General features: G+C 41.6%; 1 protein-coding gene across 1 annotated transcript in view; it reads left to right on the forward strand.

The window, feature by feature from the left end:
* The window catches only part of LMBR1 (limb development membrane protein 1), a 180,233-nt gene that overhangs the window by 37,572 nt on the left and 116,631 nt on the right, over positions 1 to 26,030 (forward strand). Inside the window, exon 5 of the mRNA XM_040352705.1 lies at positions 19,535 to 19,638. Coding sequence (XP_040208639.1) covers positions 19,535 to 19,638 — 104 coding nt within the window. The remainder of the gene's footprint in view (positions 1 to 19,534; positions 19,639 to 26,030) is intronic.

The raw sequence follows: 26,030 nt of genomic DNA on the forward strand, positions 1-26,030 counted from the left end.
CGCCTGGGCACGAAGAGGGTTTATGTGCCCAGTAAGCAAGTGGTTAAAAGTCAACGGCTACAGTTTGTGTAGCTGCTGACTTATTTTTTCCGAAGGTGGGTGGAACTCTTCATTAATGACACCCCCAGATCAGATCGCAGTGCGAACTGTGAATTCAGATAGGAATCGCATTGCATGGGTTTAAACATCCATGCAATTTGATTTCAGTGCGGGGGGAAAAAGGTTCCCGCAGCATTTTGGTGTGATTGCAAACTGTCTGGCTGAATTTGCATCGCACAGACATTGCATGTGATCTGCAAAGCAATGCAGTGTGAAATGCATGCAATGTCTGTGTTTGCAATAGTGTGAACCCAGGCTAAATCTCCCTGAATAGGCGTTTTAAAGTGCAAGGAAGACGGCGTTGGATTCTGTTTTAGTAAGTATGCATTTTTTATTATCATACAGGAATTATTATTAGAATGTGGTAACTTACTTTTACCTAGGTTGGCTGAAGTTCTGCCATAACTAACCATGGTTTTCAAAATGCTTGTTTCCGGGAATCTGATCAGTTCTGCAATAGGGCACAGCCTGCATACCTCATAAGCTGATGTGGCTTACCCCATGTAATTGTATAACTGGAAATAAACCTGGAAACATTACATTAACATGTTGATATGATTATGGACATAAAAGAACTGAACTTTTGCCACAAGTTGCCTTTCAACACTTTCACTGTTGTGAGCTATAGCGTGGGAGGCAGTGCTGGCATATAAACATCTCTTGGTCGCTATAGCAGCCAGGAGTTTGTATACATTTTTACTCCTGGCTGCTGACTTTAACGGAGAACTGATTCTTGTATACACTTTCAATTAAGCTACCCCCTTACCCTGCCTGAAAAACCCCACCGAATATCTGTTTGCCGATATCCTCTTGAAAGAAGCTGATCATCCTCAACAAAATGTAAGGAGGCAATATCCGCGATCTAGTAGACACCTGATGTCGCCTTAAAGAGGAGTCACCAGATACAAAATCTGTAGCTGCTGACTTTTAATAAACTGACGCTCACCTGTCCAAGATCCAGCGCCACCCTCATCCGAGCTGATTCTTTACCAGTTTTCGGGTCCCCGGTGCCAGCATGTGAACTATGGGCAACAGGCTGTCACTCCTTGTAACATCACAACTTGGTGCCCACTGTGCATGCGTGAGCCGTGCTGTGCCTTCTGGGATCTGTGATATGTCCCAAAAGGATGAGAGCAGGGAGGTGGGGAGGAGAACTTCCGGTGGATCAGCAGCGACGATCCGACCAGACATGGGAGTGGGACCTTTTTGGCAGAAGTTTTGCTTTAAGGCCTCACACTGCCCCTATCCAACACGTAGTGATTTTTTTTTTTTTGCAATTTACACTGAACATTTACCTGCATTCTTAGGTGTGGACTGTTAAGCTAAATTTTGAGAATATAGACTTCTGTGCATCCAGAATCTGATTAGACACTAAACGCATGTAAACGTGACTAAATGCTGCTAAAGCAGAAACATCTAAACACAAGACAAAGTGATCTGGGAGGCATAAAAGTTATTTATAAAAAGGAACGGGAAGGCGTCTCTAAGTGCAGTATTCCCACAGTTTTTAATGCATAAATGGCAGAGTGAAGAGGGTCTCCCTGTAGGAGTGTTAATAAACTCTTTCCATTGGAACCACGTCCACCAAAATTTCTTCCTACTGGTAGTGAAGAAATCTTCCAGCTGTCTGATGTCTGACTATCCACATGAAAATGGTGGGGGCTTGGTTTTGTTACCAGGACTCCTGCAACTTTAACGGCAGTCTGTGTCACTGGCTACTCCCTAGTTGTAGTTTCTAACAACTAATCACAAGGTAAGGTTGGGGTGGGTGTTCCACTTCTACGTCATCTGTACACTCCGCTAAGCCCCAGTCCAGGGAGATAGACACACAGTGCCTCTATCCCAGCAACCTTCTCCGGTAAGGATGATGATAATTTTTCCAGTAAGCTGGTGGAGTTTTTTTGTGGTGATGGAGCACTGGATCTGCATCATTGATTGCTGGCACTTGAAGTTCACATACTATATGGTCTATTCACATTATTAACTTCTGTGTTTTTTGTTTTTTAATTTAATTTTGTGTCTGAGTAGCTACAGTGCAACAAAAGTGAGTACACCCTCACATTATTGTAAATATTTTATTATATCTTTTCATGTGACAACACTGAAGAAATTACACTTTGCTACAATATAAAGTAGTGAATGTACAGCTTGTATAACAGTGTAAATTTTCTGTCCCCTCAAAATAACTCAACACACAGCCATTAATGTCTAAACTGCTGGCAACAAAAGTGAGTACACCCCTAAGTGCAAATGTCCAAATTGGGCCCAAAGTGTCTATTTTGTGTGGCCATCATTATTTTCCAGCACTGCCTTAACCCTCTTGGGCATGAAGTTCACCAGAGCTTTACAGGTTGCCACTGGAGTCCTCTTCCACTCCTCCATGATGACATCACATAGCTGGTGGATGTTAGAGACCTTGCGCTCCTCTACCTTCCGTTTGAGGGTGCCCCACAGATGCTTGAGGATGCTCAATAGGGTTTAGGTTTAGAGACGTGCGTGGCCACTCCATCACTTACCACCATCATTACCCTCAGATTCTTTAGCAAGGCAGTGGTCATCTTGAAGGTGTGCTTGGGGTCATTATCATGTTGGAATACTGCCCTGCTGCCTAGTCTCTGAAGGGAGAGGATCATGCTCTGCTTCAGTATGTCACAGTTTCATTCATGGTTCCCTCAATGAACTGTAGCTCCCCAGTGCCGGCAGCACTCATGCAGCCTCAGACCATGACACTCCCACCACCATGCTTGACTGTAGGCAAGACACACTTGTCTTTGTACTCCTCACCTGGTTGCCGCCAAACATGCTTGACACCATCTGAACCAAATACATTTATCTTGGTCTCATCAGACCACAGGACATGGTGCCAGTAATCCATGTCCTTAGTCTGCTTGACTTCAGCAAACTGTTTGCTGGCTTTTTTGTGCATCATCTTTAGAAGAGGCTTCCTTCTGGGATGACAGATATGCAGACCAATTTGATGCAGTGTGCCGCGTATGGCATGAGTACTGACAGGCTGATTTCCCCCCCCCCCTCACCTCTTCAACCTCTGCAGCAATGCTGGCAGCACTCGTACGTCTATTTCCCAAAGACAACCTCTGGCTATGATGCTGAGCACATGCACTCAACTTCTTTGACAAGGGCTGTTCTGCGTGGAACCTGTCCTGTTAAACCTTGGTTTGGTCTTGGCAACAATTTTTTTTTTTTTTTTTTTCTTTTTCAGATCCTCAGAGTTCTTTACCATGAGGTGCCGCATTGAACTTCCAGTGACCAGTGTGAGAGTGAGAGCGATAACACCAAATTTAACACACCTGCTCCCCGTTCACACCTAACACCTTGTAACACTAACAAGTCACATGACACCGGGGATGGAAAATGGCCAATTGTGACCAATTTGGACATTTTCACTTATGGGTGTACTCCCTTTTGTTGCTAGCAGTTTAGATATTAATGACTGTGTGTTGAGTTATTTTGAGGGGACAGCAAATTTACACTGTTATACAAGCTGTACACTCACTACTTTACATTGTAGCAAAGGGTAATTTCTTCAGTGTTGTCACATGAAAAGATATAATAAAATATTTACAAAAATTTGAGGGGTGTACTCACTTTTGTGAGATACTGTATATCAGTGATTGGTATAAATTTGTTCTAAGCTGCTTTGCTATGTTTTTAAAGGGTAAGATCACCTTTTAAAAATATAAATAAAAAATTTTCAGGTAAAAAATTTGCATTTCTTTTTATTTATTTTATTTTATTAGGAGCCTGGAAAGCATTGCACCAGCGATCAGCAGATTGTGAGTGCAATTGTAACGATCCTGCTATCAGTTAGTTAAATTGAGTTGAATCTCAGCTGCAGAGGTTTCTCAGGTATAAACCACTACCACACTCTCTTGTATGATCAAAGAGTTTAGGGTTTAAATCATCACAACCTCTATTTAGAAAATCAACTTAAACCTGGAAGCTTATTCCTTCATAAGCTTGATACGCACATGTATCTTAATGAGAGAGAGAACCTGCTCGTTATAAAGGTAATCAAGAGGTTTGGTTGTGACCTAGTAGCAACAGTAGTTATTGTTCTAAGAGTCTCTGAATGTCTTTAGCAATTATTCCCACAGTAGTAAACTCTATATTACTCAGATATCAAACTTAGGCATGTGTTACTTAAGCAGGAGATAAGCTAGTTGGCATAGTCCATAGAGAATCACTATAGTCACATCACATTTGAATTGTCAAAGTATGCTTCAGGATACTTGCGGTTCTGTTGGTCAGTGAAGTGATTCTTCCACTCTGAGTGAGGTCATCCAGGGTGTCCTAGGCTGATGGTAGGCAGGGTCCCAGTCAGTGCAGTTCCTGGTGACAGGTAGGCTGTAGGGTGGAGTAGATCTCCTATGCAGGAATAGGGTCTGTGGCATAGACAGCGAGGAGTCAGGGGTGCAGTCAGCGGTCCCGGGTGACGGCAGGTGTCCAGCAAAATAGCAGCACAACCTGCCGTCAGTACTGGGGGTTTAAATAGCCAGTGGAGCGCGGGAGAAAGCCCTGCACGCCGAGTCGCACTTCCGCGTTCCAGCGTGGAACGCAAGCCTCGGCACGCCGGAAATTACGCAATCGGATTGAAGAGAGGAGCGCAGCTGTCTGGAAGAGGCATGGCTGCGCTCGTAGTATACAGGATAACGCCAGTGGCGTTACAGCAATGCAGGGCTCTTGCAGACTCAACAGCGCCATGGTAGTTCATTGGGAACTTCAACACGACAACTGCAAAGGCTACTGGAGCTTGTAGTTTTTCCATTCACAGAACTCTGTAAATTAATGACGTGGCTGGGCAGGTGGAGCCCCACGCGGCCACGTTCTTTGCAGATTGTGTGAGAGAGCGTGACGAGCGTCACAACAGATAGCTAAGGAGGGGGGCTGCGGATTTGAAACCTGCTACACCCTGAATATGGATACCCAGAATTTCTTTGTACGTGGGCAAACTTACAGAATCTGTAGGGAATCAATTTTTTTTCCCCCACTGTAAGGATGACAGATCATCTTCATGGAGAGATCTGGAGTCAAAAAGACCCCAAATCTTTCCTTTTACCTTTTTAAAGCAACAGTTCAAAAAAATATTTGTTTGATCTTTTGTTTAAAAATAAAACATTTGAATTTGTTTACTTCCACCCTGGACCAGAAGTGACGTAATGGCTTGGCTCTGGTCCTCCAAGGCCGTAGAGGCAATTAGAGATGTTATAGTCTCTCACTGCCTCTGTGACCAGCTGGCGGCACCATCAGATAATTTCTTGGCCAAGTCGGAGGAAACGGTAAGCTCAAGAGACCCTCTTCTCTCCAACTGCTTCAGGAATGCGATCCAGTGGCCAATGAGCCACTTGGATTGCTTTCAAGAGAAAGCCAGCTGCCGGCTAAAAAAAAATACCAGTGTTATGTCTGATAGTTTTAGCCATAACCCGGGTAAACCAATTGCAAACTGATATATATATTATTAAAAATTATTGCGGTCGACAAGTGGTAGGTATTTGGTACAACACAGACCCTCTCTGGATCAGGACATCACTCCAAACTGGATGAAAAAGCCAGGAGGAAACTGTTAAGAGAGGCTACGAAGAGGCCTACAGCATCTCTGAAGCAGTTGCAGGAATTTATGACAGCGTGCCCGTTGTGTACATGTGACAACAATAAAACAAATTCTTTACAAATGTGGCTTGTATGGGAGGGTTGCAAGAAAAAAGCCTCTGCTCAAAGGCCACATTCAGTCACCACTGAGCTTTGCCAAAACGCACCTTGAAGCTTCTGAGGCCACATGGAAAAAGATGTTATGGTCAGATGAGACTAATGCCTTGTACGCTTGATCGTAATTTCCGATGAAGAAAAGTCAGACTGAATTTTTTCATTTTATATTCCGACCGTGTGTGGGCCCCATCAGACTTTTTTCCATCGGAATTTAGAAATTGAACATGTTTTATTTTTTTACGATGGGGAAAAAAAATTCTATTGGAAATTTCGATAGTCTGTGTGGAACTTCGACGGAGAAAAAAAACACGCATGCTCAGAATCGAGTCGACGCATGCTTGGAAGCATTGAACTTCCTTTTTCTTGGCTCGTCATAGTGTTTTACGTCACCACGTTTTGGACGGTCGGAATTTGGTCCGACAGTGTGTATGCAAGACAGCTTGAACGGAATTTATCCCATCTAAAATTCCGATTGTGTGTACAGGGTATTAAATGTATATATTTGGCCTAAACAACAAACGATATGTCTGGCGGAAATCCAATACAGCTCACCATCCAAAGAATATTCCTACAGTAAAGCATTAAAGTGGTAATATCTTGTGTGGGGTGTTTCTCTGCAGCAGGAACTGGAGCATTGTCAGGATAGAAGGAAAAAAATGGATGCTGTTGAATTCTTGAGGACATTCTGCTGACCTCTGCCAGAAAGTTGTCAATGGGAAGCAGGTTTACCTTTTCCAACATGACAATGACCCAAAGCGCACAGCAAAAATGACCACACAGTGGTTGAAGTAGAAAAAGATAAATGTGCTTGCATGACCTAGTCAGGGCCCAGACTTAAACACCATTGAAAATCTGTGGAATGACTTGAAGACTGCAGTCCACAAATGGTCACCATCAAGTTTAACTGAACTTGAGCAGTTCTGCAAAGAAGAATGAGCAAATATTGCAAAGATAGTAGAGATCTATCCTAACAGACTAAATACTACTTAAAGCAAAAGGTGGTTCAACAAAATACTGACATAAGGGGGTGATTTGTTTTTACAGCTCTGTGATTCTGTTTTTTGATGTTTTTTCTTTTTTTATGAAATGTTGTTTTAGCTTTCACTTGGATGTTATAAGTTGCACTGAGTAAATACAGCTGGATAAAACAAAAATGTGGTTTGCCTTCATTTCAGGCTGCAAAGCAAAAAAAATATTATTATTTTAAAGGGGGCGATTCTTTCCTATACCCACCGTAGTTTTGTATCTATTTCAGTGTTGCTTTTTATTTTTAGGTTTAGTGGTGTTCTGTTAGTCACCACTAGATGGGGGTGAAGCTGCATGAATATTAGTTAGTTTGTGTTTAAATTACAGCAGTAAGTAATACTATTTCTCATATTTATGTTTGCTGTTTCATAGGCAGGTGGGCCTCAAGTACAGCCCAGCTTCTCTATATTGCCATCAATGAGTTTTGTTTTTTTTGTTTTGATTAAATTTTTTTGCTTCACAATATAGTCCATGGAGTAGAAGGATATTGTGGTAATGTTTGCTATTGGGAAGACCATTTTAGATTTTGTAAAGAATGCTTTTTGCAGAATCTTGAGGGCAAGTGTAATATATACATAATATTTGAGTCATGTTCAAGCACCCAGTATAGCCAGATGCAGTTATCTGCATCTCCAAAGGAAAAAGCACAATCCTACTGAATCCTAACCCTGCAGCTTCAGATTTGATCTCTATGGGCTCATGCACACTGCATCTCAAAGAATCTGCTCCTACAGCTTTTTTGAGCTCTCATTTTTTTAAGCCTGGAAACTCCCCTCCAAGTTAGTGAATGTGTCCATGCACACTATGGCTTTTTCAGGAGTGTATAGGCATATTCCCTTACAGTCAGAAAAATACCCCACCAAACGCTTTTGAGATGAGCTTTTAAGCAGAAATGATGCTTAAGTGCCCAAAAACGTGCAAAAAAGCTCAAAAATGCACAAAGAAAAAAGGAAAAATTAGCAAAGGGTAGGGTTTGTGGGGGGAAAAAAACGTATGCTCAAAAAAAGCTCAAGGACTCTCAATAAAAATGCACAAAAGAGCACAAAAAACACACGCTTCTTCAAGCTTTTGGACAGAGAAATACAAGCTCAAATGCCTGTAAAAGCAGCTTTTTTAGCTGCAGTGTGCATGATCCTTATACTTGCTTTGCTGATCTGAGCAGAGCATGGGCATTGCAACAAGAGGGATTGTTTGCTCCCTAATGAAAAAAGTGGCTGAAATTGGGCTTGATTTAAACATACTGTGCACTCATATGTATTAAAGTTGTGACAGAACTACCAGCGTTAAACAGCATGCAAACTCTGTAGAAGACACCATATGCCCCTTAAACAGCCGTCACAACTTTCTGTAAAGGGTCAGAGCAACTTAAGATTAGGCTGATGACCTTGAAAATAGGTTGTGCCACAACAACATTAAAGGGCTTGTAAAGGTTTTTTTTTTTTTTTCACCTTAATGCATCCTACGCATTAAGGTGAAAAAACACCTGGTTGTCACAGGCTCCCCCGTTTTTTTACTTACTTGAACCAGTTCACCTGCTCATCTGGTCCCTGACTCCTCTTCTCCACAGAGTCTCTGCGTTGATTGGATAAATTGATGTCAGTGCAGCCATTGGCTCCTGCTGCTGTCAATCAAACCAATGATGCGGCCGCCGGGTGGTGGGGCTGAGTCTATGGATGCCGAGTGTATGACATGGGAGCGCTCCTGCGCAGTAATCCCCTCGGGAGAGGGCTTCCCAGAGGAGGTTAGCTAACATGGGGAGGAGTTAAGAGAGCCGCCATTGGGACCCCAGAACAGGAGGTTCGGGGCCACTCTGTGCAAAACAAACTTCACAATGGGGGTAAGTATGACATATTTGTTATTTAAATAAATAAAAAAAGAACCACTTTAAGCTAGTGGGACTCCCAAAAAATAGGATTACAGTCTTCCAGAGTTCTTGGAACATTGGTATATAAGGGAAAGGACAATTTGTCCCCATGCTTTGTTATTGAACAGGTACATGGGATTCCCACTAGGCTTTTTCCACCCAGAAGCCTGCCTGTCAAGGGTAATCCACACACTGACATTTTACACAGGGTGAGGGATAATAACCCTTCAAAAATCAGCAGCACTGCATTATCTCTTTATCCAGGTTATTCTGCATTCCTTTTAAAGCAAACAGCAGCAGCTCTATTCCCTATGCAATGCTCTGTCCCTGAAAGCTAAGAGTGTAACTTCAAGGGTAAGCCTATTATTTCAATGCCAATAAATATACTAGGAGTGTTCAGGTCAAACCAGGTATCAAAAAGGATGCTAGCGTGGCGGTACTACGCCCAGTAGTAAGTGGCAAGTGTGTCCTATTACTAATAGGTGGTGCACATGCCAGTCCAGAGACCATTATCCAAGATGACAGACAACAATGTTGCATGAAACCCGCAGATATTTACAGAAGACTTCAAGCACAGTACGGTGATGAGACGCTCAGCCGAAGTAAGACATTTTAATGGGATAAACATTTCAAAGATGGCCATATGTCTGTCAATGACGATCCCACGATGGTGGTTCCAAGCCCACAGCGGTCATTCCTGTGAATATTCAGCTCGTAGGACACCTTATCCTGGATAATCGACACATAACCTGCAGTGAAATTGCGAGATTAATCTTTGTGTGGGAATTGTGAACACAATCATACATTTGCATTTTCAAAACGTTAGCGCAAGCTGGGTACCAAGACAGCTTTCCGTTTCTGAGTGATGTGCATACGTGTCTGTGGAAAAAATGGCCTGATGTGATCACTAAAGCCGCGTACACACGACCATTTTTCATGTCATGGAAAAAACATTGTTTTTCTTGACGTGATTCTTGTCAAGCCTGCCTTGCATACACACGATCGTGAAAAAGAATGCTCGAGCAAAGCGCGGTGACGTACAAAACGTACAACGCCACTATAAAAGGGAAGTTCCGTTCGAATGGCGCCACCCTTTGGGCTGCTTTTGCTGATTTTATGTTGGTAAAAGTTTGGTGAGAGACGATTCGCGCTTTTTGGTCTTCATGCTTTTCAGTCTGTTACAGCGTGACGAATGTGCTATCTCCATTACAAATGCTAGTTTTACCAGAACGAGTGCTCCCGTATCATAAATTGCTTCTGAGCATGCGTGTTTTTTTTCCATCGTTAAAGCCTACACACGACCGTTTTTCCCAACGAGAAAAATTAGATTATGTTCTAAATGTTTAATGGCGATTTTTCACGTCAAGAAAAATGCCCTGGAGCCTTCACACCATCGTTTTTAATGACCAATTTAAAAAAATTGCATTTTTCACGTCATGAAAAACGTTTGTGTGTACGCGGCATTAGGGTGTCCCGTTTCTCCAGGACAACGCACAAGCTCACCGCGCTACGTGCACATTATAGCAACTCAGCTGGGAGGTATTGCAACATCCCCCTTACAGCCCAGACCTCGTTCCAAGTGATTTTCACCTGTTTGTAGTTCCTCTGAGGTCAGTATGTCGGCACTGATGATGAAGTGAAATAGGCTATTCTAGGATGGTTTAGGCAGCCCTCAAAATTTGTACTCGCCTGCTAGCATTTGGCGAGTACATATTAACTGGTTGCGAGTAGCTGAAAAGGTGCCCAATCAAGTGGAACTACTGTCTTTCTCCTGTTGTCTCCCAAGTCCCGCCTGTCAAAACGATTGGTTGCTAGCGTCCGAACAACCAATCAGGTGCTTGGAGGACCCGGCATTCAGAGGAGGAATAACTTCCAGCTTCCAAGTTTGCGCAAATGTTTACCAAAGCAATATTTTCGCAAAAATACACTAAAATTATTAGTTGATTCATACATGGCAAAATATACAATATTCATGCTAAATTTCTAATCTAAAAGTTAAAACTGTATGGAGTTAATAAATAACAAATATTTGTACATTTTTAAATGGCACCTTTTTGTGAAATGGTGAAAACTGAAGGTACGCAAAACTGTAAATAACAATTTACTCATTTATCACTTGCAGCTTTCAGAAATTGGAAAGACCCCTCAAATTAGACATTTTCTAAAACATGCACCTGACCTGTAGAATAAAAAAAAATGCTACTGCTTTTTTGGGCCCCACAATAATTGCGTGAATGTTTATCATATCGCTATTTTCACAATAAATACATCTATTTTAGTGCACGTAAACACAACAGAACTTACAACATTTCTGCTAAATTACTGCTAAAGCATCTATCACATGTGGCATACTAAAGTGTACGTGTACGCCCATGGAGGGCCATGTTTACCCACACAGGGATACATCGTACAGGCAGTCCCATTTATATCCATTGCAATGCAATGGCTGCACAGACATAGCTGCTGTTCCCAATCTGACATCCATGTGGGTACATGACCACGAAAGCCGACAGTGGGATCTCAGGGACATGCATGCGGACCTACATGGATGTAAAATTGGGAGCAACGGCTCTGTTCTTGCAGGTGCTACATCCCAAATGACATCAATGGGACTGCCAGAAGCCTGCAACACACCTGCCTGCATCCGATCCAATCCAGTTCGCTAAAAACAGATGGATGGGAATTCCATTCCCTATCCATTTAGCAGATCGGATCGGATGGTATCCGATGAAAATGGACCTCCCCATAGAAAACAGCGGGGAAAGACAGTTGCCGTGGAGTGGTGACTGTGGGAGGGGCCGTCACCGTGGTGAGGCTGGGTGTGGGTGGACCTGGGGGGGTTGCCGTTCCCCAAAAAAGTCACTGCGTCTTACTAGGGTGTGTTTTTTTTTTTTTTTTTGCAGTTATATTTTAAATGTATTTTTATTTATTTATTATTTGTTTTTGGTGGGGTATTTGGTGAGATATCAGAGGTCTAAACAGACCCCCATATAATTTTTTTTTTTTTGAGACAGAGAAAGGGACTGAAGATGGTCCTTTTTTTTTTTTTTTCTGTATCACTTTTACTTGACTAGGGAGTCTGTATAGAGATTACATTCATTCATATACTGACAGTCTGATAACACTCATGGTTACTATTTACACTCATGGTTACTATTATCAGATGTCAGTGGGCAAATAGGAGCAATCATAGTGATCGCTACATGCACCCAGGGTGGTAAACACATGTTTACCAAGCCCCCCCAGCCCAAACATCACCCACACCGCTGCGATCCCCATCCTGTCGGATTGCTTAAGCTGGAGGCTGCAGGAGGCAAGGGGAGATGCCACTCCCAACATTGGTGGATGGTGGAGCGGGGGCCGTTATGGGGGTGATCAGAGTGATTGGGGGCACACATCTGGACCCCCAGCCCCATGCAGCACCTGAATCCGGCGGGAGCGGCAAAGGAGGGATGCCGACTTATGATGGTAGCTGCAGGGAATCCAATTTGCAGCGGGGTTTGGGGGGAGTCTGATCTGGTGGAGGGTACTCAGTGCTGGGGGTGAAGGGGATAGGAAAGGAGAGTGGGGGGAAGTAGTTTTAGGTGGAAAGGAAGGGTGGAGAGGCTTGGGACAGGGAAGTGGCGGCATGGGGGGGGGTTTGGTCACATTTAGGGTAAATAACTCTGATTAGCGGGTTGTAATTTGCTGATTGGAGTTATAGAATTGTTCAGCAGATTTTGCTGAACAAGTCTACTATAAGTTTATGATCATTATGGACATGAGCTTATAGGAAAGAAAGAGAAGAGGTCTTGGCCACCTGGGGGTAGTGTTGTAGGTCCGTACGGACCTTTCAGCAATATGGTTAAGGGAACAGGATCAATTTTTCTTTTCTTTTTTCTTTTTTTGGGGGGGGGGGGGGGGGCAACATTTCTAGAATTTTCAAGATCATTACACATCTTTTTTTTTTTTAGCTGGTGTTTAAATCATCATAAAGGCAGCAGTATAACCCAATCATATCAGAATAAATCTTAATTCTATGTCCCATTTTATCAAATAGATTTTTTGGTCTGGTTACTATGGGCAGTAACCTTTAAGGTACAGAAAGTGTGTCATTTGCTAGTACGGGAGCTTTAAAAAATAAACGGTGGGTTCTGTTCAGAGACACGTTTTGCAAAGTGACTTTCAGAAAAGCACACTTCAGATTAATTACCCAAGAAATCTGTTGTCTCCGATCTTTGGCTTTAAATCTTGGATGACATCCAGGCAGAAGCCTAAAATATTAAATATTTTCATTAGGGACCGCCAATGATTCTATTTCTGGATCCAATCTCATGCTAGGGACACACATTTATGAAGGCTGTGACAAAGGCGTGTTCGAAATTCCCTACAGAACATGAAATAAAATTGATAAATTAGCTTAGTAAGATTATGAAGTGGAAAAAAAAAAATGGACCTAACGTGTTAAAAAAAAAAAGAGACAAAAAGGAAAGTTGTCAGTGTTGGCCTTTAAACATGAATCCTATTCAAGTTAAGTGAACTTGGTTTTCATTAGAAAATTTAAATGTCCTGGCTAGGAGCAGGCAACGCATGATGTTTACTGTAACTTTTATTAGCCAGAAAGCCTCTTCTGGGAGCCTCTCAAAAAGCTAGGTTTGAAACCTATGTGCATGGCTGCAGGTGCGGGAATCGCAACCACCCACAGTGAAAATAAACTGCTGTGAGAAAACACGTGGGGCTGCCATTCATTCTGAATAGTACCCCCACGCATGTTATAGTGCCACACGTGTGCAGGAACCGCAAGGAAATTGCATAGTAAAAATGACAATGTGATTTACCCCGCAGTCTGCGTTTTAAAAAAAGTGCATACACCCTTTTCTGCAGGAAATGCAGGCATGTCAGCCCATTGAAATATATGGGCTGTCATGCACGTTCAAATGCTCCCCGCAGAAAGGCACCCATGTGAACCAAGGATAAATTTGGTTTAACTGTGTTATTAAAAAAAAAAAAAAAAAAAAAAAAGCCCTGCAAACAGCCATCTGGCTGTCCAGTAAGAGTGCTACTTTAATGCAATGTAATGATTGCTATTTAGTCAGAGCCAGGGCAAGTTTGGCACCAGTAATAAAGTGAAACTCAATCAGAGAGGCACACAGGTGTTTCTGGCTATTGTGATTCCTGTCCTGACCTAGGTAGGCCATTTTAAAGATTTAGGCTGGGTTCACACTACTACACTACTTTCATCCTACTTTGCTCTGCTACATTGGTCCTACATTTATCCTACATTGGTCCTACATCCATCCTACTTTCATGAACAGGATACTACTTTGGTCCGACTTCAATGATATTTAATGGGCCTGAAGTAGGATCATTGTAGGACCAAAAGTAGTACAGGGAGCATTTTCAAAGTCGGACCGACTTGTGTAGGACGCTACAAGACGCTCTCATAGGGAAACATTGAACACAGAGCAAAGTAGGATGAAAGTAGTGTAGTAGTGTGAACCCAGCCTTAACTATGAGCACAGATTTACTATGAAGTGGAAATAAGCATGTGATTGGCATAGACCTTGGCTGCTTTATGAATAACATATTGGTGACTTGTGGGTAACTATAACCTTGTACCACACTGTAGATACTGGGCCTCGTTTATAACAAAGTTTATTTATTTTTTAGTGCTGTACTTTTCTCTGGACTGGTACTCTTTGCCAAGTGCTGCACTAAGGAATGCACTCGCAAGAGTTCCTGTTTAAAGTTTCAGTCATACAGTGAGGGCAAAAAGTATTTGATCACCTGCTGATTTTGTACATTTGCCCACTGACAAAGATCAGTCTATAAGTTTAATGGTAGGTTTATTTTAACAGTGTGACAGAAAAACAACAAATATCAAGAAAAACGCATTTAAAAAAAGTTATAAATAAATTAATTTTGCATTCTAATGAGTGAAATAAGTATTTGATCCCCTATCAATCGGCACAATTTCTGGCTCCTAGGTATCTTCTATACAGGTAACAAGCTGAGATTAGGAGCACGCTCTCTTAAAGCGGAGTTCCAACCACAATTAGCATTTTTTAAATGTATGTCCTTTCATCCTGCGTTTTTATAATATAAATCTGGTCACTTACTATTTTACAATCCGCCGCCGATCCGCAAAGATATTCAAAAAAGATAGTTTATAAACTATATTTACACCGTTGTCATTTTGCTTGTGGGCATTGTGAAGCCTACAGGCACTTACCTCCTGGAAGTCTTGGATGGAGAGTGATAATTGGACAGCGCACTGCATCCTGGGAAATGATGACACATTTCCCAGGAGCATTAGAGGGAAAAGATGTCAGAATCCTAGGTGCTTTCAAAGGCAGATTTTGTGGGACCGCATAGCAACAGGCATTTCCAGATGAGTAAAAAAAATTGTTTTTCTTCTTCTTTTTTTTTTTTTTTCTTTTTTAGTTGTAAGCTACAGTTTAAAGCAAAATAGTTTTTGATAGAACCTCCACTTTAAAGGAGTGATCCTAATCTCAGCTTGTTACCTGTATAAAAGACTCCTGTCCACAGAAGCAATCAATCAGATTCCGATCTCTCCACCATGGCCAAGACCAAAGAGCTGTCCAAGGATGTCAGGGACAAGATTGTAGACCTAACACAAGGCTGAAATGGGCTACATGACCATCACCAAGCAGCTTGATGAGAGGGTGACAACAGTTGATGCGATTATTCGCAAATGGAAGAAACACAAAATAACTGTCACTCTCCCTTTGTGTGAGGCTTCATGCAAGATCTCACCTTGTGGTGTTTCAATGATCAATGGAACGGTGAGGAATCACCCCAGAACTACACGGGAGAATTTTTTCAATGATCTCAAGGCAGCTGGGACCGTAGTCACCAAGAAAACAATTGGTAACACACTACACAACAAAGGTCTGACATCCTGCAGCACCTGTAAGTTCTCCTGCTCAAAAAAGCACAAGTACAGGCCCATCTGAAGTTTGCTAATGAACATCTGAATCATTCAAAAGAGAACTGCCTGAAGTGTTGTGGTCAGATGAGACCAAAATCGAGCTCTTTGTCATCAACTCATCTCGCCGTGTTTGGAGGAGGAGGAATGCTGCCTATGACCCCAAGAACACCATCCCCCTACCGTCATACATGGAGAACACCACCCCACCGTCAAACATGGAGGTGGAAACATGCTTTGGGGTTTTTTTTTTCTGCTAAGGGGACAGGACAACTTTACTGCAACAAATGAGTGGCTCAAGAAGAAGCACATTAAGGTCCTGGAGTGGCCTAGCCAGTCTCCAGACCTTAATCCCATAGAAAATCTATGGAGGGAGCTTAAGGTTCAATTTACCAAATGTCAGTCTCTAAACCTTAATGACTTGGAGAGGATCTGCAGAGATGAGTGGAAGGACAAAATCCCCCCTGAGATGTGTTCAAACCTGGTGGCCAACTACAAGAAATGTCTGTCAAATACTTATTTCACTCATTTAAAATGCAAATTAATTTATAACTTTTTTAAAATGCGTTTTTCTGGATTTTTATTGACTGTTATTCTGTCTCTCGCTGTTGAAATAAACCTACCATTTACAATTTATAGACTGGTCATTTCTTTGTCAGTGGGCAAACATACAAAATCAGCAGGGGATCAAATACTTTTTTTCCCCTCACTGTATATGTGGAAGCTCACCTTATGACTATGGCTTCTAGAGGCCTCTCACATTGTAATTAACTGGTTGCCGACCAGCCACCACAGTTCTACGGCGGCAGGGCGGCTCCCCTGCGCGAGAGCCCATAGCTCTACGTCGGCTCTCGAAACAACGCGTGCGTCCCTGATTCCCGTGCCCCGTGATTCCCGTGCCCGGCGGGCGCGACCGCCGCCGGGCACCCGTGATTGCTCGTTACACAGCTCCCGGTCCTGTCAGGGGGAGAAATGCCTGACCGTCTGTTCATACAATGTATGAAGAGCGATCCATCATTTCCCCTAGTGAGGCCACCCCCCCTACAGTTAGAACACACCCAGGGAACATACTTAACCCCTTCCCCGCCCCCTAGTGTTAACCGCTTCCCTGCCAGTGGCATTTTTATAGTAATCAATGCATTTTTATAGCACTGATTGCTATAAAAATGACAATGGTCCCAAAAATGTGTCAAAAGTGTCCGAAGTGTCCGCCATAATGTCGCAGTACCAAAAAAAAACGCTGATCGCCGCCATTACTAGTAAAAAAAAAAAAAATAATAAAAATGCCATAAAACGACCCCCTATTTTGTAAACGCTATAACTTTTGCGCAAACCAATCAACGCTTATTGCGATTCTTTTTTTTTTTTTTTTTGAAAAATATGTAGAAGAATATGTATCGGCCTAAACTGAGGAAAAAAAATCGTTTTTTTTTTTTTTATATATTTTTGGGAGATATTTATTATGGTAAAAAGTAAAAAATATTCATTTTTTTCAAAATTGTCGCTCTATTTTTGTTTATAGCGCAAAAAATAAAAACCGCAGAGGTGATCAAATACCACCAAAAGAAAGCTCTATTTGTGGGAAAAAAAGGACGCCAATTTTGTTTGGGAGCCACGTCGCACGACCGTGCAATTGTCAGTTAAAGCGAAGCAGTGCCAAATCGCAAAAAGTGCTCTGGTCTTTGACCAGCATGCGAGCGGGAGATTTCATTCCGGAAAGGTCCGGCGGCTGCTGGCCCTTTAGCCGAGAATCCCCCACTGCGCATGCGCCACTGCAATCAGCGGCGCATTGCGAGGGGAATATCTCCTAAACCGTACAGGTTTAGGAGATATTCTTTAGACCTACAGGTAAGCCTTATTATAGACTTACCTGTAGGTAAAAGTTAAACAATTGACTATACAAGCACTTTAAGTGGTTAAGTACGTGTTTGTTTCAGCTGCTCTACAGAGTTCATGCTGTACACAGGCTTGGATAAATCCTGATGGTGTGTCAGACAAATGAAGCTGTCCGCTGCATTTCTGAGTCAATAAAAGTACATGTTCACACGTGGAATGAATGGACTCATCGAAAAATATGTATTTTTCCTCAGCCATAGTTTTATATACTGTGGGTGAGATTTACTAAAACTGGTGCACACAGAATCTGGTGCAACTGTGCATTGTAACCAATCGGATTCTAACTATATCCTGTTCAGTTAAGCTCTGCCAATAAGCCCTGGTTCACATTGATGCTACTTTGAAATCCTGCTACTTCACGTGAAGTAGCAGGATTTCAAAATGGTAGGTCAGTGCGATTTCAGGTGCTACTTGGCTGACATCTGTGCCACTTCATGCACAGATGTCTATGCAAGTCACACCTGAAATCTCAAGAAATGGTGCAGGAATTTTTTTTTTCATATCGGTGCGGCAAAGTCACTGCAAAGTCGGAGTCACACCGATTTCAACGGTTCCATTGATGACAATCAGGTGTGACTTTGAAACTGTCAAATCCCATGACAAGTCGTACCATGTGAACACGGGCTAAAACCTAGAAGCCAATTGATTACTGTGCACAGCTGAACCAGATTCTGTGTGCACCAGTTTTAGTAAATCTCCCCCAGAATGTTTTACATAAAAGTATACTTTTGCTTTAAAGCTGAACTCCAGACACAATATATTCCTTTAAAGGCCAACAAGGTAACAAATCCACTTTGTGTGGACCAAATGCTTTTGCAAACCTAGTTATTACCTTGTAAAAGTACCAGTGACATCATAGCCTGTACAAAGAGCAGAGCTGTGGGAGGGACTCAGCAGGCTCATCCACTAAAGGCTGCCTTGAGAAAACTACAGGAGGGGGCAGATACAAGACCAGTCACCCTGTACAAGGAGACAGAGCAGCAGTGACCGGTCTTTATTACAGCAAGCTCCTGCACAGAGTCCATTTCATGCTGGATTACTGCACAGATCTGGATGAAATACACAAAGCACACCACCATGAAAGTAGCAATACACACGCAGTATTTGCTTACAGCAAAGTTCAGCTTTAACCACTTTATCCACGGAAGGTTTTACCCCCTTCATGATCAGGCCATTTTCTTTTACCTGACATTTGCGTGGTCGTGCGAGGCTGTGCCCAAATAAAATTGATGTCCTTTATTTTTTTTTTTTTTTAAATAAAGCTTTCTTTTGATGTTATTTGATCACCTCTGCATTTCTCTTTTCTTGCGCTATAAACAAAGACTGAATTTATTTGAAAAAAATAAATTAAAAAAAAATTATTTCTGCTATGAAACATACCCAATAAAAAAATGTAAAAAAAAAGTCTTCATCAATTTAGGTCAATTTGTATTCTGCTACGTATATTTGATGAAATTCCCAATAAGCGTATATTGAATGAGTTGTGAAAAAGTTATTGTGTCTACAAACTATGGGATATTTTACAGCGATCAGTGCTAAAAATATGCACTGTTACTGTACTAATGACACTGGGAGGGAAGGGGTCAACTCCAAGGGCTATAAAAGGGTTAGGTGTGTCCCTAGGGGGTTCCTTTCTAACTGTGTGGGGGGTGGACTCACTGGATGAACAGAGAGATCTGTGTTCCTGCTTACGAGGAACACAAGATCTCTCTGTTCATCACTGACAGGATGGCGAACTGCCTTGTTTACATCGGCAGACCGCCATCCTGTAGCTCTGGGGAACGATCGTGGGTGGCGTCCGCCGGACCCGCTAATTGGCTCCCCCTCTGGCCAATCGGTGCACGTGCCCCTGCTGGCTATCGCATGGAATAACGTACAGGTACGTTGTTTCATGCAATAGTGCCGACCTGCCGGTTGGCAAGTGGTTAAATAATCTGTTTTGTAAACTTGAATTTTTTTTTATTGTTAGTTGATAACCGTATTATTTTAAATTGCAGGTCTCTGGAATCTCGTTTCCCTTTTCTCCAATCTGTGTCTTTTTGTGCTGATGCCATTTACTTTCTTCTTTCTTGAATCTGAAGGCTTCGCTGGACTGAAAAAGGTATTTCTTTTTACTGTATCTTCATAAAGCATAATTTCCAAACCCCAATCTTCAGAGAGCACTTAGGCCTGGATTATGTCAACCCTTTCTTGTACATTTTTTAGCCAAGAATTTGAACCTTCTATATTTGTCTAAAAGGTAAATGTTGTAACCAAAGACACAGCATTGATAATTTCTAATGTCCTCTTGCCCCCTGTAAGCATGTTGGTGCACCCACCAGACTGCAATCCAGTGCTCTCCGGAGAGTTATGACTACTTTATTTCTTGTCCATTGAGGGATACATTAAGTTTTGTATTGTCAGTTTTTTAAACTGCTGTCTGCCAGAGGATTGGACACTGGCAAACGACTATATAACATGAAGACCTTCATGAAAGATTTCAGAGACTTTATGGTAAAGGTTTTTAAATGTATTGCAAGTCCTCTCAACTGAAGACAAGCAAATCCTGGAATACAATTCAATTAATACTGTACTTCTCAATATAACTATTAATTAAGAAACATGCATTTCTGCCACTAAGGGGCACTGCAGGGGAAAGGCTCCAGTTTATTTTGCTGGTGGGCTCCATCTTGTACCTCCTACGATTGGGTGATTGTTGGGATACAGTAAATGTTTCTGTCCTCTCAGGGCTTCATTGACGGTTAAGAGGGTAAATTTGTCTGACAAATTGTTTTTTCTTTTTTTTTTTTTTACGTTTAAATGATTCCTAATAACGTTCTTTACCATCACAACATAATGTTTCCCTATACTTTGCTCAGTACATTTTTATTGTCAGAAGAAATATTATTTTCCAAATGATACAAGGATAACAAAACACATCCCTGCATGCCAGAGGTGCCCTAAAGACATTAAATACTTTATGGAATCAAATGATGAGAACCATAATGAAAGTGTGAGGAGCTTTTCCTCATTCCAGAAACACTCTTTTTCTATTGCTTTTGGATCATCACAAAGTGTTTCTTCACCAGCGTATCTTCAAGTAAGAAAGTGTTGCAAACCAGGGTTTCCCAAAAATACACCATTGTTTCATATATAAATAAACAGTCATAAAGCTCTTGCAAAAGCAAACTATGTTTCTGGATCAGCATTGTCCGTAACTGAGAATGCATATTGGTAGGACGCTTTTACATTATTATGAGGGAAAGGGGTGGTTATCTGTTCTCATGTATGGTTGAGATGTTCTTAAAGAGGAAGTAAACCATACTTAAAAAAAATCTGAAACCCCCCCCAAGAAAAAGGCATAATGAGGTAGTATGCATAGCATACTACCTCATTATGTATTACTTACCTGAGATCGAAGCCCCCGCAGTAGTGCTCATTTCTCTTCTCCATCGCCGCCATCTTTCCCCCGAGTGTCTTCCTCGTATCGCGGGTCCGGCACTGTGGCAGGCCGGAGCCGCGATGACGTCACTCCTGCGCATGCGCGCGGGTGCCGCCACTAACGGCATGATCGCCGCTAGTAACGGTACGCTTAGTGCGCCTGCGTGCCGTTGTCTACCATAGACATTGGTGCATGCCTTTTGGAAATCTCTCCTAATCCGTGTAGGTTTAGGAGATATTTCTTGCACCTACAGGTAAGCCTTAATTAAGGGTTTACAACCACTTTAAAAATATACAGTCCTTGTCTTCCATTTGTAATTAAAAAAAATAAAAATTAAAGTAAAAAAAAAGTTTTATTTTATTTACTGAATAAGATGTACTTTTCTTTCAAGCAAAATACTTTTTATATACACTGCATTTCACATGCATAACAAAGTGACTTTCAATTAGTAAAACTACTCCATGCTGATTTATTTTTCTTCTTTCCAATTTTTCCAACATTTCCACTTTTTCCCCCCCAAAAAATAAGGAAACTATTTTTTTTTTCTTTTCCCCGTGGCTTGAAGCTGTTCACCAAGATTCTAGCTTCTAGAATTCAACATTTACCTAATCTGATACATTTGGACCAAGTGGGTTTCATCCCCACTAGAGAGGCAAGGGACAATACCAGTCCTAAATTTACTACATATCGCAACCAATGGGAAGATACCGTGCGTCTTTCTCGGAACAGATGCCGAGAAGGCGTTAGATCGGGTAAGCTTGAGGTTTCTGTTCGCGAAATTAAAGCATATGTCTTGGATCCCAGATGTTGCATTGGGTGGAGGCGGCATATTCAGATCCGAAGGCCAGGGTCAGAGTAAATGGAGTACTTTCAGAGTCATTTACGATCACAAATGGGACTAAACAAGGGTGCCCATTGTCACCCCCACTTTTTGCTCTGACCATGGAACCATTCCTATGCCATGTCCGATTGAACTCGGACATCTCGGGAATTACTGTTGGGAGTAGACAGCATAAGATTTCGGCTTATGCCGATGATTTAATGTTCACACTTACAAATTCCGTTACCTCCCTGCAAGCCCTTATGAAAGAGTTTGAGGTCTATGGGCAAATCTCAAATTTAAAGATCAATTTTACCAAGTCAGAAGCCTTGGGGGTCTCCAAGACCGATTTGGTGAGGCTCAAGGTTAGCTTTAACCTGAAGTGGACGGATATAGCCTTAAAATACCTAGGCACGTTAATCCCGTCGTCCCTACCTCGACTTTTTCAATTGAACTTTCCTCCGCTTCTGAAAGAGGTGCAGAGGCTGCTGGATCGTTGTAACAGTGGCTTACATTCCTGGCTAGGTCGATGCAACATTTTAAAAATGTCAATACTGCCTAAATTTTTATATCTTATGCAAGCCCTTCCAATATGTATTCCCGGGTTTTACTTTAAACAGATACACTCAGCCTTTACTCGCTTTCTCTGGGCAGGGAAACATCCACGTATCAGTCGAAATACGCTTTCCAAATCGAAAAAACATGGCGGTATAGCTCTACCGGAAATACGCACTTATTATCGGGCCATTCATTTGAACAGATTTTTAGATTGGTGTCGCCATTTAGACATTAAATTATGGACCCAGATGGAACAGGCCCAGAGCCCGGTTCCTTTTCGGTGGGCTCCCTGGTGCCAGGCGGACCTACCTTTGGAAATTAGACGTCATCCGTTGATCTTCACGACCTTGAATATCTGCGCACAGTTACTAGTTGAGGCACACCATTCGACCCCACGTTCATACATTAGACCAGTGATAGGGCATCCCCGCTTCTCACCGGGTCTGTATGATAAGACATTTTTAGAATTCAAAGAAGCTGGGCTATACCAGGTATCACATTTCTATAGTGGGGGCAAATGGAAGGGGCCCGAGGAACTTATGGACCCCTCGGGTCCCTACGGCCTAGATTATATGAGAGCCCTGCAACTCAGTCATTTTCTGAGCACCATACAACCGCCAGACGAGACCTCTTTACCCCTAACGGTGTTTGAGATTTTAAGTACTGAAGCCGGGATACTTCCCCATGCTCTGTTATTAACATATAATATGCTGAATAATCTCTTGGCTGACGGGCAGATTCCTTTTCTCAGTAAATGGGAGAGGGACTTGAACTGCTGTTTCAACAGCAGTATGAGACAACATATATTACTTCTCACCCATAAATCATCCTTGAGTATGCGCACGCAGGAGACGAATTACAAAATACTGACCAGATGGTACAGGACACCAGCACTCTTACATAAACTATTCCCTACATAATCGGAATTGTGCTGGCGGTGTGAAGCTGAGAGAGGAACTCTTTTACATGTGTTTTGGTCTTGCGACAAAATACGGGGTTATTGGCAAGAAGTTAGACACATTACCCAAATGTTATCTGACCATCCATTAGAGGACAACCTGGCTTTTTTTTGCTTCACGTAACAGGTGTTTCGACGCGGGTATACTTGAAATCAGTGGTACGCCATTTATTAGATGCAGCTAAGGCCTGCATCCCATTATGTTGGAAATCCCAACACCCTCCAACCATTGCTCAGTGGCTTAGGAAGGTGGACGATACTAGACGTATGGAAGATTTGACTCTTACTAGTCAGCAAAGACAGGAGACATATATAGAGACATGGGGAAAATGGAATATTTTTAAATATTCAGATGATGGAATAGTCCTTGGGGGAGGGTCACTGGAGGCTGACCGGGATAATCCTTAAGAGTTTCCCTTGTTAATGGAGAATACGACATAAAATAGATACTGTAGAGAGTTTACTCTGCAGTGCCTTATTAGGTTCATGCTCGCACCCACTTTCCACTCATGGAGAGAATTTTCTCTGTTTTTTTTTTGGTGAACGGGCTGTATCGGACCCGATTATAAAGGGAAATAAAAAAAAGATTACTAGAGAGTTTTATAGTGATAAGGTATAATGATCCACCAGTAAAACCCGGTAAGGGCTTGCTGGAGAACATTGGTAACCCTATATATTATGTTTTTTCTTTTTACTTTATCTCTTTTCCCCTTTGGGGTATTTAATGGAAATATATACCAGTTTAGGTAAGCCATATCGATTATAGTATTTTGGTGCAAGGGTCCGTGTGGCCTAGTCCTATTTACTTTGAATAAATAAAGAAACAAGAGATATTAGCAATTTGAACAGTTAGGAGGACGGGTTCTTTAATTTTGTTTTGTTTCGTTTATTTATATATATATATATATATATATATATATATATATATATATATATATTATGGGATGTTTTATGTTTATGTAGTTCTTTATGATACTATGAAAAACATATGTTTTATTACTTCATTCGACTGTTATGTTGAATCCCAATAAAAATGAAAAAAAAAAAAAGAAAAGGGGGGTTTGTAAAGGAACATTTTTTTTTTATCTTAATAGCTTCCTTTACCTTAATGCAGTGCTGTTTTCATGTCCTCATTGTTCGTTTTTGCTCTCAAGTTGCTGTAATTCTTCTCTGATCGCCACACTTCCTGGTTGTCTGTTTCCTGATGACCACAGTGCTGGGAGATTTCTCTCTGTGGTCACTAATCAAGGAGGTGTGATTACTGTGTGTCTAAAACCCCTCAGCACGAATCATCAGTTTCGTTTTCCAAACCATCACAGAAGCAGGAAACCCATGCAAAAACGAAACTAAAAACTGCAGGTACATTATATGATTGATTTTTATCTATTTTTAATCGTTTTTAAAAGGAACGATTAAGTTAACTATTATGTCTCTATACCCTGTAAACGGTCATTTCAGCTAAAACATCTTTTTCCTTTACAACTCCTTTAATTTTTTGTGGAAATTTTACATCTCTAGTCCTAGGAGGATTGTCTTTTTTCTTTTTTTTTTATCTGCTCTTCTGAGAAAAGCCTAACATTTTGCCATCTACTTTTTTTTTTTCTTTTGTTTTATCAAGATTCCTTCTACATTGCTGCTGTGCTGGTTTCATTATGCAGCTCTCCGACTGGCCTTTCCGAAGCTGGTCTTTGGCATGCCGTACCTGGACCTTACTAGACTAGATGTGTGGGGCTACCTTAACCACTTAAGACCCGGACCATTATGCAGGACCTTGCCCCTTTTTGCGATTCGGCAACTGCGTCGCTTTAACTGACAATTGCGTGGTCGTGCGACGTGGCTCCCAAACAAAATTGTCGTCCTTTTTTTCCCCACAAATAGAGCTTTCTTTTGGTGGTATTTGATCACCTCTGCAGTTTTAATTTTTTTGCGCTATAATCAAAAATAGAGCGACAATTTTTAAAGAAATTCAATATTTTTTACTTTTTGCTATAATAAATATCCCCCAAAAACCTCATAAACATTTACTCCCATAAAAAAAAGGTCTGTTGGAGTCGATGAAATTTTATGTACATGGATTGGAAACTGATTAGATGAACGGATGCAGTAGTGATGAATGGCTCATTCTCTAAATGGTCTAAAGTTATGAGTGGTGTGCCCTAGGGTTCTGTTTTGGGGCCAATGCTGTTCTATTTGTTTATTAACAACAGAGAGGTTGTAATCAAGAGCTCAATTTCAGTGTATGTTGATGATGACCAAATTATGCAAAGAAAATAACCTCATCACAGGATGTAGCATCATTACAGGAAGATAAAGTTAGGGGTTGGGTAGCTATAGGACAGATGAGGTACAGCATTAAGAAAAGTAAAGTTATGCACTTGGGTGCCAAATACACTACATTTGTGCCTGCGAGAATCTGTGATGAAAAAGGATCTGGGGGTGCTTGTAGATCAAAGACTTGGCAATAACATTCAATGCCACCTGCAGCTAACAAAGCTAGCAAAATACACTCGCACATTAAACAGGATATATGTTCAAGAGGTAAATCAATATGTCTACCCATTTACAAGACACTGGTTTGGCCTCATCTTGTATATGCACTTCAGTTTTGGTAACCAATTCTCAGGAAAGACATTAATGAATTAGAGTTCAGCAAAGGGCAACAAAGTTATAAAATAGGTATGGAGAACCTAAGCTATGAGAACTGATTGCATAGATTAGTTATGCGCTCTGCACAGT

This window comes from Rana temporaria, chromosome 5 (genome assembly GCF_905171775.1).
Source record: "Rana temporaria chromosome 5, aRanTem1.1, whole genome shotgun sequence".
Classification (NCBI taxonomy): domain Eukaryota; kingdom Metazoa; phylum Chordata; class Amphibia; order Anura; family Ranidae; genus Rana; species Rana temporaria.